General features: G+C 57.6%; 2 protein-coding genes across 4 annotated transcripts; both read left to right on the plus strand.

Moving 5' to 3' along the window:
• Window positions 1-616: 616 nt before the first annotated feature.
• PCOLCE (procollagen C-endopeptidase enhancer) lies at window positions 617-6,116 on the plus strand. Its single transcript, XM_046665210.1, has 9 exons — window positions 617-1,192; window positions 2,079-2,187; window positions 2,633-2,891; window positions 3,743-3,867; window positions 4,375-4,511; window positions 4,852-5,123; window positions 5,360-5,437; window positions 5,571-5,741; window positions 5,882-6,116. Exons 1-9 carry the CDS (start codon window positions 1,098-1,100, stop codon window positions 6,013-6,015), a joined length of 1,380 nt encoding a protein of 459 aa, XP_046521166.1. The 5' UTR covers window positions 617-1,097; the 3' UTR covers window positions 6,016-6,116.
• Window positions 6,117-6,961: 845 nt separating this feature from the next.
• Window positions 6,962-10,620, plus strand: MOSPD3 (motile sperm domain containing 3). Of its 3 annotated transcripts, none has more exons than XM_046665413.1 (6): window positions 6,962-8,086; window positions 8,501-8,768; window positions 9,003-9,078; window positions 9,311-9,540; window positions 10,128-10,292; window positions 10,393-10,620. In XM_046665413.1, exons 2-6 carry the CDS (start codon window positions 8,564-8,566, stop codon window positions 10,422-10,424), a joined length of 708 nt encoding a protein of 235 aa, XP_046521369.1. In that variant the 5' UTR covers window positions 6,962-8,086; window positions 8,501-8,563; the 3' UTR covers window positions 10,425-10,620. The 3 variants fall into 3 exon arrangements, with proteins under 3 accessions (XP_046521369.1, XP_046521371.1, XP_046521370.1); XM_046665415.1 differs by lacking the exon at window positions 6,962-8,086 and adding an exon at window positions 8,219-8,273; XM_046665414.1 differs by lacking the exon at window positions 6,962-8,086 and adding an exon at window positions 8,271-8,304.
• The last annotated feature ends 2,912 nt before the right edge of the window (window positions 10,621-13,532 follow it).

A 13,532-nucleotide genomic window follows, 5' to 3' on the forward strand; every position in this document is an offset into this window, starting at 1 on the left:
ATGCCTGGCTCCGTGGGCATGGGAGGGCAGGGGTGGGGCAGGCAGGGCAGAAGTGGCTCAGGCTCGCAGTTGCTACAGAGCTGACAGCACCTGAATCCTTCAGCTCCCTTTCCCCTGCCGCTCCCAAGACCCAACCCAGCCTTCCAGACTTGGAAGTCCTAGGCCCGCCTTCTGGAACAACTCAGTCAACATGTGTTGCTTGGTTCCCCCACTTAGATCCTCTGTCTACCAGACTTATTCCCATCCTGAGGAAGCCACTTCTTTCTGATTTCAGAAAGATTCCTACCCATTTCCCTTCAGCCCTTTGAAGTCAACCCCCCCCCCCCCCCCCCCCCCCCCCCCCCCCCCCCCCCCCCCCCCCCGCTGGCTTCTCCTGTTTACCTTCCAGGTCTGGTCTCACATGTTATCCCTTTTCTGTACTTTCTATTCCATCCTCTTCCTCAATAAGGGAGACACTCCCTCTAACCACATACTATGCCTCCCTACCCTGCTCCCATTCCTCAACATATTTGGGAGGGAAAATAGGTGAGCAGAATTCTTTCTCCTTGGCCTGGTCCGGTCTGGGAAAGGAGAGAAGACAGTAGAAATTCAAAGTGGAAAATAAACTGGAGCAGGGAGTGGTCAGGAAGAGGGTGAGTGGAGTGATTAGAGGTTGGGAGTCCAGGGAAGGACTTCCTCTGGGTCCTGAGGAAGCAGGGACTGGGGAGGACTGTGGGGGACCAGAGAGTCCTCGGGAAGGACCAGAGGCTGTGTTCACAGGATGCTTGGGCACCGGACAGAGCCGGCTTCCAGATGACATTACTTGCTGCCTGGAGTATGAGTGAGGGCCTGATGCTCACTCTGCCCTCCATTGCTCCACCCCCTACTTAGGTCAATATTTATGTGTCCTGGACCTAGAGAGGCCCCTGGCCTCACCACTGTCCCAGCTCTACTCTCCCTGTCCCGCCTTCCCCGCCGCCCGCCCCACCGGCCAGTCCCCACGCCCACACACCAGAGGCTGCCTCATCTGGCACTGATTATCCTGCTGCTCCTGCCGAGGCTGCTAAACTCAGCTGCTGCCTCTGTCTCAAGGACCCCAGCGCCTCTCCCCCCAAGCCATGCTGCCTGCTGCCACAGCCTCCCTCTTGGGGCCCCTCCTCACTGCCTGGGCCCTGCTGCCTTTCGCCCAGGGCCAGACCCCCAACTACACCAGGTAGGTCTCTTGGCACCTTCCAGATAGCCCGAGTGAGCTTCAAAAGCCCTGGTTCCTAGGGGGTTATGCCTGTGGTTCTTGTGGAGTCTTTTGCTAACACACGACCCCCCCAGATCTCCCATAGCCCCCACCCTTCTCTGGCCCCCAAGTCCTCCCTCCCTGCTGTAAGACCACTGTCTCCTGCAGGTCACCACTGCTCCCCATTCCTCCACCCTCCATCCTTTGCCCCCTAAGCCTCCCCATCCACCCAGACTCTTGGCCCCCCCATGGAACCTGAGAGCGCCAAGACCTTGAACTTGCCTGGTAGCTAGACATCTGGATTCCAGGAGGGAATTATAGAGTGGTTGTGAGGGGAAGAGGGGGCAGCGAGTGGGAGACCTGGGACTCAGATACTCAAGTAGTTAACTGGAACAGGAGCAGGGCAAAGGTTGGGAGCTCAGGGGGCCTGGTCTCCAGGTTCAATTTGAGGGCCATCGCTGCCGCTTCTCCCTCATCTCTCCACCCCCTCCCCCCCACAGCCTCGTGGCTGTGTCCACATCTGGAAGCAGTTAGGCGGCTCCTGTCCCAGACTGCCAGGCAGTGCGAGGGGGGAGAGTGAGGAAGGGGGGCCGAAGAGGATTCCGGGAATTCCTGTTGGGGTGGGGGTGGGGACTCTGGGGGGTTGGAGGTACAGCCAAGTTGCTGGCCCCACTTCTTCCTGATCCTCTGCTGGAGTGTTTCCCACCCCAGCCCCAACCTGGCTGGCTGAGGCCACCCCAAATCCCTTAGGCCTTTCTCCCTCATCTCCCTGGCTTCCCTCCCTGGCCTCCCCATCCGCATTACCCTATCCCAAGCTCTCTACTACCCGCCCCCCCACCCCATGGCTGACCCCTCTTCTGTTCTCCAGACCCGTGTTCCTGTGCGGAGGGGATGTGACTGGGGAGTCAGGTTACGTGGCAAGTGAGGGTTTCCCCAACCTCTACCCCCCCAATAAGGAGTGCATCTGGACAATAACGGTGAGAAGGCCCCTCTGGTCACTACCCTGTCAAAGTCTCCGGGGCCTGGGTCCAGGCAGCCAAAGGCCTGACTACTAAGGGACCCCGGCCCCAGCACCACCTTCTCAACCTGAGGGAAGTCCCAGGCCCTCCCCTCTGGTCACTGATGGCATCTGTGCCCACAATAACAAGTGGCAAGTGTCCTCACACCTTATCTCAAATCCTGCTTCTCCCCTCCCAACTTGATTCCGGCGCCCTCTAATCTCTCCACAGACCTCAGGCCTTGTCCCCTTGCACAAGCCACAAGCTGGCCACAGAGCTCAGCCCCTCTGCTCTGCACCCTGATGGGCTCCGTTCCTGTTCAGGCCCAGTTTCTGCAGAAAAAGTTTGGGAAAGGGAGGTGCCCTCTGCCAGAGTTGTGTGTGGCCTGACTTTGCGGGTCCCCTGCCCCTGTCCCCGCCATCAGGTCCCTGAGGGCCAGACTGTATCCCTCTCCTTCCGTGTCTTTGACCTGGAGCTGCACCCTGCCTGCCGTTACGATGCTCTGGAGGTCTTTGCCGGGTCGGGAACCTCGGGCCAGCGGCTCGGTCGCTTCTGCGGGACCTTCCGACCGGCGCCCTTAGTCGCCCCCGGCAACCAGGTGACCCTGAGGATGACGGCGGACGAGGGCACGGGAGGACGCGGCTTCCTGCTCTGGTACAGCGGGCGGGCCACCTCGGGCACTGGTGAGACCTCCCTCACCTCGGCCTTCCCCCTCTCCTGGCCCCGCCCCCGGCGCAGGCCCCGTCCCCAGCCTTAACCTCCACCCCAGAGCCTAGGGCCCCATTACCTCCCTTACCTTTTTTCCTCACTAACTGCCCCTTCAGTCCCTCCTCCCCGTCTTCTCTCCTCCCTCCCGCTCCCACCCACCCCCTCTTCCAGGCCCCCCCCCCAGGCGCGAGGCGGAAATGGGTCACCGACCCGCGGGTGGAATGGGCGGCCTGGGGTTACTGGGACGGTGAGTAACTGCCCGCCCCCATCCGCAATCGGGCTCCCGCAAACGGGCGCGAGGGGGCACCCCCGGGCTGGGGGACTAGGTTCCCCCAACCCGGAGCCCCCTACACCCAGCCCGGGGCTCCCGATTGCGGTCCCATCACCCCCTCCTGGCGGCAGAAGTCTCCCCTAAAATGTTTAAGGCAAGGACCTCCCCAAAGGCGCCTCGGGAGCTGTGCCCCAGTTTGAGGGCACCCTCACAGCGTGGGGACTCTCCAGCCTGCAAAGGAGGCTTTTCTGCCAGGCCGGGGAGATGGGATCTCCCAGGGGAAGAGGAGCGATGTGGCCGCGGGTCAGAGGGAGGGGCAAGAAGGGAGCGTGTCCAGCCAATTCCTCCTCCCCCTTCCACCGCCCGCCTTGGCGCCCGGCAGTCCAAGACTTCCCTGAGCCCCGCTCCTCCAAGCCCCCGTTCCGCTAACCTACCCTTCTTTCCTCCCCCTCTTCTCATCCCCGCATCCTGAGACCCAGGCATCCGAGCTTCCTGCACAGGCTCCCAGGCTAGAGCTCTCCTCTCCCCACCCCCGCTCCTCTCTCCCCTCCCCAGAGCACCAGTTTTGCGGGGGGCGGCTGGAGAAGGCCCAGGGAACCCTGACCACGCCCAACTGGCCCGAGTCCGATTACCCCCCGGGCATCAGCTGTTCCTGGCACATCATCGCGCCCCCGGACCAGGTACCAACCCTTGCCCGGGCTGCCCTGGGGCCCCGAGCGGCGCCCTCCAGCATGCAGCCAGCAAAGATTTATTGATCATCTACTATGTCCCGAGCACTGCGCTTGCGCTGGTGGGGAGCAAAAACACACCCAGACCTGCTTGCACGCAAACAAAAAATGTAAAATTACACCTGTGACGAGTCTCACGCGAGCGAGGTACACCAAGCTCTATAAACTGTGTGTTGGGGGGAGGAGGTTTCTGGGTCTGTCCCTTGAGAATGAGCCAGGACTTGATCTTGCCGACCAAGGCGACGGACGCCTCTGCAGGGTTCCCGTGGGTGTGTGCGATCCTCCAAGCTGTAGTGGGGATGCATTAAGAGGGGGGCTCGAGGGGACGCGGGAGAGAGGAGGCTGCTGCAAGCGTCCCACAGGCGGCGGCGGGCGGAGGAGGGCGGAGGCGCAGAGTCCCCGTGCCTTCGGGCTCCCGGGGTCCCGCCGCGCAGCCTCCGCCTCCCCCGCCGCCGCCAGGTGATCTCGCTGACCTTCGGGAAGTTTGACCTGGAGAGCGACACCTACTGCCGCTACGACTCGGTCAGCGTGTTCAACGGGGCCGTGAGCGACGACGCCAAGAGGCTGGGGAAGTTCTGCGGCGACACAGCCCCGGGGTGAGGGGGCGGGACCTAGGTGGGCGGCGGGGTGCTGGTGTCTCCATCTCCCCAGCTGCGGGAGTGGGGGGACTGCGCTGCTGTGGAGAGGGGCAGGGCTTAGCTGAAGAGGTGGCATCTGAACCCGGGAGCCCCAAACGAGTGGGCGGAGCAGGTAGGGGGCCAGGGGAAGACCAGGCTCGGCGCCAGGCCTGGGGTCCGCGGATCCAGAGGCGAGGGGGGTCTATGAAGTCGGGAAGCTAATGCAGCCGAGCGAGGTCAGGGGTTCAAGGGTCGCGGGCCTGGGTAGGGCGGGGTGCACGGCCCGCCTGACGCCTTCCCCAATGCCCGCCGCCCGCAGTCCCATCTCCTCCGAAGGGAATGAGCTCCTCGTCCAGTTCGTCTCGGACCTCAGCGTCACAGCCGACGGCTTCTCGGCCTCGTATAGGACCCTGCCGAGGGGCGCCGCCAAAGAAGGGCCGGCCCAGAGTCCGGGGGAGGACGCCCGGCCCGGTCCTCCGCTCCTCGGCCCCGGCCCCAAGCCTGGAGCCGGCCCCAAAGTGAAGCCCAAACTCCCACCTGCGGAGAAACCGAAGGCCTCGCCTGAGGCCAAGGCAACACTAGTGGGTCCCGGTGAGTCTGGGAAGGAGGAGGAGGGGGACGCAGACTGAAGGCAGGCGTTTCCAAGAAGGCCTTCCTGGGCTCATTCATTCATTCGTACAACACTCACTGGTGTCTCCTCTGTGCTAACGGCTGCTACTGAGCTGGACAGAGCTCTGAACAAGTTCAAATCAATGAGACTGATAGGGAAAGTGGTCCTTCCTACCTGCTGGGTAGGTCACCCTCCTCAAACAGCGCTCCCCTTCTAGATGCACCAGCTGTCCCCTGCCCGAAGCAGTGCCGGCGGACAGGCACCTTGCAGAGCAATTTCTGTGCCAGCAACCTGGGTAAGGGGCCCATTCCCCCAGCTCTGCTCTTCCACCTCCTCTAACCTCCCCTCCTGTCCCCAAAGTCCCCCTCCCTCTGGTTCCAGCCCTGCCCTGCCTTCTCTCCTCACCTCTCACCCCTACTCTCACACAGTGGTAACAGCAACAGTGAAGTCCATGGTTCGGGGCCCAGGGGAGGGCCTCACTGTCACTGTCAGTCTCATTGGTGCTTATAAAACTGGAGGCCTGGACCTGCCCTCTCCACCCACTGACACCCCCCTGAAGTTTTACGTGCCCTGCAAACAGTGCCCCCCCATGAAGAAAGGTAAGAGATGTGGGAAATGGGGAGGGAACCATAGACTCCTGCAAATGATAGAGGTGGTCGAATCTGAGGGGCCCAGACGGGGATGTACATCTACAAGGTCTCAATAACGTAAGCTCTTCATCCCCCTGCCCCTCCCCCAGGAGCCAGTTATCTGCTGATGGGCCAGGTGGAGGAGAACAGAGGTCCCGTCCTTCCTCCAGAGAGCTTCGTGGTTCTCTACCGGCCCAACCAGGACCAGATCCTCACCAACATCAGCAAGAGGTGCCCCTCCTAGCCTGTTCAGGCTGCTGGGTCCCAGGCCTGAGACCCGGGCCAGCCTCCAAGCCCCTGACCCAAGGAACTCTTTCTTATCCAAATAAATGTTTCTTGACTGAGGAAGGTATCACATCTCCATTTCTATGGTTTTGATGCCCATCTTGGGGATTTCTTTTCACTCATTCATTAACCTCAACAGACATTTACTATACAGAATAATATTTTAAGAATGTAAGTCAGGGGGCCGGCTCCGTGGCCGAGTGGTTAAGTTCGCACGCTCCGCTGTGGCGGCCCAGGGTTCAGATCCTGGGCGCAGACATGGCACCGCTCATCAGGCCACGTTGAGGCGGTGTCCCACACCCCACAAATAGGAGGACCTCCAACTAAGATATACAACTATGTGTGTGTGTGTGGTGGGGGGGGTTGGGGAGATAAAGCAGAAAAAAAAAAAAAAAAGATTGCCAACAGTTGTTAGCCCAGGTGCCAATCTTTAAAAAAAAAAAAAGAATGTAAGTCAGATCTTGTCGCCCCTTGGCTCAAAACTCTCCCATATTCTCAACACACACACAAAAGGGTTATGTAGACGTGATGGATTGTGGTGTTCTTTTCACAATGTATACATATATCAAAACATCAAGTTGTACGCCTTAAATATCAACAATTTTTATTTGTCAAAGATATCTCAATAAAGCTGTTAAAAAAACTTTTAAAAAATTCTCCCAGGGGCCGGCCCCGTGGCTGAGTGGTTAAGTTTGTGTGCTCTGCTTCGGCAGCCCAGGGTTTCACCGGTTCAGATCCCGGGTGTGGACATGGCACGGCTCATCAGGCCAAGCTGAGGCAGTGTCCCACATGCCACAACTAGAAGGGCCCACAACTAAAATATACAACTATGTACTGGGGGGATTTGGGGAGAAGCAGCAAAAGACTGGCAACAGTTGTTAGCTCAGGGGCCAATCTTTAAAAAAAAAAATTCTCCCATAGTTTGCCATCAGTCTCAGAATAAAATCCACAGTCCTGCTGTGGGCTCTAAGGTACTAGGTGATCTGCGTCCTCCCCCCACCTCCTCTCATCTCTGACTGTTGTCTCCCTTAGAACCTCCGCTCCAGTCTCACTGGCTCCTTGACCATTCTGGTCCACATCTGCTGTTCCCTCTGTCTGGGATTCTCTTCCGTAGATATCTCATGGCTCCCTTCCTAACTTCAATCAGATCTCAGCCCAAAGTTCACCCTAGTCACTCTTTTATTGGTTCATCCCAAATAACAGGCACTGTTTTATAAAGGTGCCGAACATACACAAAACAAAGGCCTCTGCTCCTGTGAAGAGGACAGTACTTTCCACTGCAGCAGAGATAACAACAAAATAAACGTAAGACTTCAAGTAGCCCCGAGTGCTATGAAGAAAACAAAAGCAAAAGAAAAAGCCAGACAAAGGGGGACTCTACATTTGACACGGTGCTCAGGGAAGGCTTTCGCATAAGATCATTTGGTTTTGCTCCACTGCTAACCAATTGTGTAGTGAGACGGGTGAGATTCTCAACCTCGCCTGTTTCCTGGTCTGTAAAAGTAGCTGAAGACTCGGTGGGATGATGTAAGTGGCAGGGTTGGTAAATCTGAACTCCCTGTGGAAATGTGAGTGACTTCCGAGTCCTGTGCAGGAAGGAGAGAACCAGGAGAGCAGCCGTGGGCTGAGATCCGAGTTCCAGCTGGCAGCGACCTCCACCTGGCACTAGGGAAGACGGTTCTGGCTGCTGCAGAGGCTTCCAGGAGAGCCCGGGACGGAAGCGGAGAAAGAGGGCTTCCTCGTGGCAGAGCCGGAGATCCGGACCGTCTCAAAGCCGGGGCAAAGACCAGCTCCGACGCCACCAAGTTACCCCGGGCTAGAGTCCTAGACAGAAACCCGGGTCACGTTTCTATGCCCCGGGGAACAAGCCAATCACGTCTCTAGGCGCACCAATCGGCGCACGCTTACGGCGGAAACGAGCCGCCCTGGCCAGTGACAGAGGCCGTACGGCGGAAGCGCAGAGATGCTCTCCTGGGAAGATGGCAGCCTCGGTCTGGCCAAAGTTGATTGGCAGGTTCTGTGACCAGAAGGTGAGCATCATAGCACGAGCGGCCGTTCGGAGGCAGAAGCGAGCTCAGGGAGGGTCGGCCGCACAGAGGTCCCTGGGGAGCAGGAGGCGGAAAGGGCGGCTCCGGAGGCGGCCGCGGCGGCAGGCGGGGTCTGGCCGGAGAGAGGAGGCGGGAGTCCCGGGGCGCCCGGCCCGGAGACGGGTCCCGGGTTGGGAGCCGCGAGGGGCAGGGTTTGCGGGGTGGGCGTGACCATCGAGGTGGGGCTTGGGGGCGGGACCTAAAGGGACCTGGGGCAGAGCTGGGGAAGGGAGGAGTTGGGGGGCCTGGGCCTGATCTGCGGGAGCCTGATCTAGCGGGGTTCCGAGGCGGCGGCGGCATCGGTCCAGGCCCTGCCCCGCGATCTCATCTCGTTCCCTTTCGCCCCTCTCCTGCCAGCTCTAGACTCCAGGCCCTGTCCCCTGAGCTCTGCCCTCGGATGTCCCACCGTCCAGAGCCTGCATGCGCCGTGGGGCGCTCCAGGACCAGGAGCTGGTGGGTCCGGGGGCTCCTGGGCGGGGGTCCCGGGGCGCCCCTTCTCCCTCGGGACCTGTTGTCCCGGTCCTCGTCTTTCCCCCGGATCTAGTATTCAGGGCGGACCAGCGGAGCGGACCCCGGCAGCTGCTGACCCTCTATAACCCCACGGGAGCTGCGCTTCGCTTCCGAGGTGAAGGGATGGGCGCCTCATTGCTAGGGATGGGGGGGGCTGGCGGCAGGACATTGAGGAGCTGTGAGGGCTGGAAGAGTGAGACAAGCGCAGGCAGACGTCCAGCCTTGGCAGACTAAAGAGTCATGTCTAGCCCTGGGGTAGAAGGCAAGGGGGACTCTAGTGTCCCTCTAGGGGCAAGGCTTGTAGGATCTCTGAAGCAACGGTCGCTCTCTGTCTGCCTTTATCCCTCAGTCCTGTGCACAGCACCTGCCAAATACACAGTGTTTGACGCAGAAGGATATGTGAAGCCTCAGTCCTGCATTGACATGTGAGTTGGGAGAGTGGGGAGGCAGAGGGAAGCCAGGGGTCGCTGCCACCCTTCTCTGAATTATCCTGCCGTGGTCTTAGGTGTGAGACCTAATCCTCTTCAACCTGTTTTCCCCACCCTCTGTCTGTGTCCCTAAGGGAAAGGCTCCTGGGAAGGTGGGGCCTGGATCCACTTGGATCACTGCCTCTCATTCCCTTCCTCTCAATGGGCCTCTCTCCTGTCTTGGGACCAGTGTGATTCGCCATGTGGCCCCCATTCCCAGCCACTATGACGTCCAGGACCGCTTCCGCATTGAGCTGTCTGAGGAGGGAGCTGAGGGCCGAGTGGTGGGGCGCAAGGACATCACCTCGGTCCTGAGAGCCCCAGCCTACCCCCTTGAGCTTCAGGCACAGCCCGACCCAACACCCCACCCAGGGCCTCCTTCCTGGACAGCACCACCCACGGCCAGACACTTTTCGGAGAGTGAGTTGGGGAATGGGAATTCTTGACTTCTGCAGGGAGGGAGGACCCAGCATTCCCCCAGAGGTGAGCTCAGCTGGAGTCGAAGAGAACTTCTGGTTCAATCTTTTGCTTTTTGGTGGAAACATTCCCAGGAGTTGAGATTTTATATCAGGTTAGAGAAAAAGCAGACTACAGTTTCCCTCGTTTCTGGCTTCTACTGAGAGGGAAAAGTTCTTCCTTAGCTCTAACTTCAGTACTTCCTATCACATGCCAGCTTAGTTCAGTTCAATAAGAAGGCTGTATTGCGCAATTATGCTGTACCAAGTTGTGTGCTGGGTATGGGGGCTAGAGGTCCCTGCCTGACAGACAGGTATACAGCAGCCAGTAATCAAAGCCCGGTGAAGACAGAAAAACAATGCTGAGGGACCAGAGGAGAGAGGGTTTCTTGTGGCCGCTGGGACAGAGGCCCCAGAGAGAAGAGGACACTTGGCAGTGTACCCGTGGAGGGCAGTAAAAAAATGGATACACCTTCCATCTTCAGCCTCCTCCCTGGAGGACCTTGGGCCGGGCAGCGGGGGCTGGAGCTTCTGACAAGCCTTGTTTCCCAGACCCCCGCCCACAACTGGCCACCAGCTCCTTCCTCCTGTTTGTGCTGACGGGCATCGTCTCTGTGGCCTTCCTGCTGCTCCCGCTCCAGGACGAACTCGGCAGCCAGCTGCCCCAAATCCTGCATGTCTCCCTGGGACAAAAGTTGGTGGCAGCCTATGTCTTGGGTGAGCACAGTAGTGGCTGGGGGGGGAGGGGTGGGGGCTGGGAGGAAGGCTAACAGAGCCCCACGGCTACACCCACAACCTTTTCTTTCTGCCTCTCCAGGCCTCCTCACCATGGTGTTCCTCCGCACCTGAGCTCGCTGCTCAACGTCCACCCCCTTCCCTGGTCAGGGACCGGACTTGCAACACCGTGCCCTCATCCCTTGCTCAATTCCTGCTCCCTTCTTCCTCCTTCCTGGCCACTCCCCCCACCCCACCCCCCTACCAGAAATACCCAGGGATTTGTATTCATTTTCCAAGTTGAATAAAATAAATTTTTAAAGTTAAACTGAGAAATGTAAGGAAGGTGCCCCTTTCTTCCCACTTCTTTTCCTCCGGTTCCTCCTGCTTCCACTCCCAGGGGGCCCAGGCACCTGGGCCAGTGAAGAGGCCCAGTGAGGACTTAGAAGACTTGGCTTCTGGTCCTGCTGCTGCACCAAAAAAGCTGTGTGACCTTAAGCAAGTCATTTAATTTCTCTGAGCTTCTGTTTCTACCTCTAAAATGAGAGAATTGGGCAAGTTGATTCTTAAGATTCCCTTTAGCCCTGAAATAGGATCCAGTGCCTCAGCTAAAAAGCAGCAGACAAAAATACCACCTCATCCCACCCGCTGTAGAACTGTCTCACCATCTTGAGCCATCAGAGCCCCTTGCCAGAGCTGCCTGGTTGCCTCCAATCCCCAGAATCCTTTTTTGCCTTTTCGACCACTTCTCTGGTTTATTTTGTCTCTTCCTTTTTTTTTTTTTTGAGGAAGATTAGCCCTGAGCTAACATGTGCTGCCAATCCTCCTGTTCTTGCTGAGGAAGACTGGCCCTGAGCTAACATCCATGCCCATCTTCCTCTACTTTATATGTGGGACACCTACCACAGCCTGGCTTGCCAAGCGGTGCCATGTCCGCACCCGCGATCCGAACCAGCGAACCCCGGGCCACCGAATCGGAATGTGTGCACTTAACTGCTGCACCACCAGGCCGGCCCCTGTCTCTTCCTGTAAGACTTCCACTCTTGTGGGTCAGAAACACTAAGGTCCCTGCCAAGATGAAGGAAATGGCATTGCCTGACATAACCTCAACTCAACCAGGCAGGAGAAACTAAGGCACAGGGAAAGAACAGGATCTTGAAAGGCAGGCTCCCAGCCTTCCTTCAGATGGGGGGTGGGGGCAGCCAGTGACACGGGCAGATTGTTGACTGGGGGCATAAATCAGCCAGATAATGTTGTAAAGACAGACTCGGTCTGTTAGGCTGCTAGAAGGTTATCAGTTGTTCCACCTTTACTTTGGGGGCCTTGGGACCTGCCCCACTTCCCCAGGGACTCTTGTCCCTCCCACACCCAGAGCTGGCCTCCATGGGGTGTGGCCCCCATAGTGTGCAAAGACGTGCTCTGGAGCCTTTGTATAGGAGTGTGAGCAGGGCTCTCATCGTGGCCCAGCGAGCCCCTTGCCAAATTACATGTGTATGAGTGATAACCATTCACACTGGGCTGGCTGTGCCCAGGACCCCAAAAAGGCATTTGTAGTACCAGTCATTATGATGCTGCTGGTATGTGCTGTGAACAGGCCTTGCTGCCAGTAGGATCTGGAAAGCTTTCTGAGACAGCTTTGAAGGGACAGTATAGGGGTGGGAGGAGCTTGGGACACAGTCTTTTTTTTTAAGTAAATTCTTTAGAAAACAATACTGAGCTTGTAGCAATTGGAGTGGGTGTGTATTAGTTTCCTGTGGCTGCTGTAACAATTTATCACAAACGTAGCGGCTTAAAACAAGGCAATTTTAGTTCTCTTACAGTTCTGGGGGTCGGAGATCCATAATGAGTCTTCTGGGGCTAAAATCAAGGTGTCAGCAGGACTGTGTCCCCTCCAGAGGGACCAGGGGAGAATCTGTTTTCTTGTCTTTTCCAGGCTCTAAGAGCCATGTGCATTCCTTGGCTCAGGGCCCCTTCTGCCATCTTTAAAGCCAGGGGTGGCATTAATAAATGATCATTGCTTTAAATCACTAAAAAAAAAAGAAAACAGGAGTGTAACATCTTCACATCTGTCTCTGACTCTGACCCTCTCCTTGTTATCACATCTCCATTGTCTGTCTGATCCTCCTGCCTCCTTTTATAAGGGGCTTAATGATTACATTGTCCTCCTTCCCCCAATCCAGGATAATCTTCCTGTGCTAGCCCACTAGGGCTGCCACTGACTGAGTGGCTTAAACAAGAAAAATGTATTTTCTCACAATTCTGGAGGCTAGAAGTCCGAGATCAAGGTGGCAGCAGGGTTGGTTTCTCCTGAAGCCTCTCTCCTCTGCTTGTAGCTGGCCCCCTTCTCGCTGTGTCCTCACACAGTCTTTCCTCTGCACACGCACATCCCTGGGGTCTCTCTGTGGGTCCAGTTTCCTCTTATAAGGACACTGGTCAGATCGGACGCACCCTAACGGCCTCATTTTAACTGAACCACCTCTTTAAAGACCCCATCTCCAAATACAGACACATCCTGAGGGACTGGGGGCTTCAACACATGAATCTGGGGGGACACAGCTCAGCCTGTGACACACCCCATCTCAAGACCCTCCATTTAATCACATCTGCAGAACCCTTTTTGTTGTGCAAGGTAACAATCACAAATTTTGGAGATTAGGAAGTGGACATCTTTGTCCAGACCGTTATTCTGTCTGCTACACGAAGCAAAGGGACAAGGTGAAGAAGAGCTGAGAAGCCACTTTGGGAAATTTGTTCTGGACTGTATGTCACAGAAACACATAGTCCAGGAGGGTTCTGACCCTGGTTGGGTCTCCTGAGAACCCACCAAGTCAGCTCGGGGGGCTACGGAGGGGCTGGTTCCATCCTGGAACCCAGGGGCTGGGGCATCTCAAGCCATAGATGAAGAGGCCTTCACTTCCCGGTGTCCTGAGGGGCAGACTAGGACTTCTCCCACCATAGTGGGACCAAGAGGCCCAAGGAGCCTGAGAGATGAGCCCTAGGATTTATGCAGCTGCCCTCCAGCAGCTCCCACCTCACTGGACAAAGAGTGGCCAAAGGGGACCCTGGCGGGAGGGGTCCCAGGCTGGGCCAACGTAACAGGTGTGTGACCACTCAGAAGAGGGGTTAATGCTATGTAGCTGCCGTCTTGAAATTCCTAACGAATTTATGTTTTGGAAGTGCAGCTCGATGGGGCCCATGGAGCATGTGCTGGAGGTCCTGCCTCCCCTGGATGGGAGACAGCTG

Source organism: Equus quagga, chromosome 7, assembly GCF_021613505.1.
Source record: "Equus quagga isolate Etosha38 chromosome 7, UCLA_HA_Equagga_1.0, whole genome shotgun sequence".
Classification (NCBI taxonomy): Eukaryota; Metazoa; Chordata; class Mammalia; order Perissodactyla; family Equidae; genus Equus; species Equus quagga.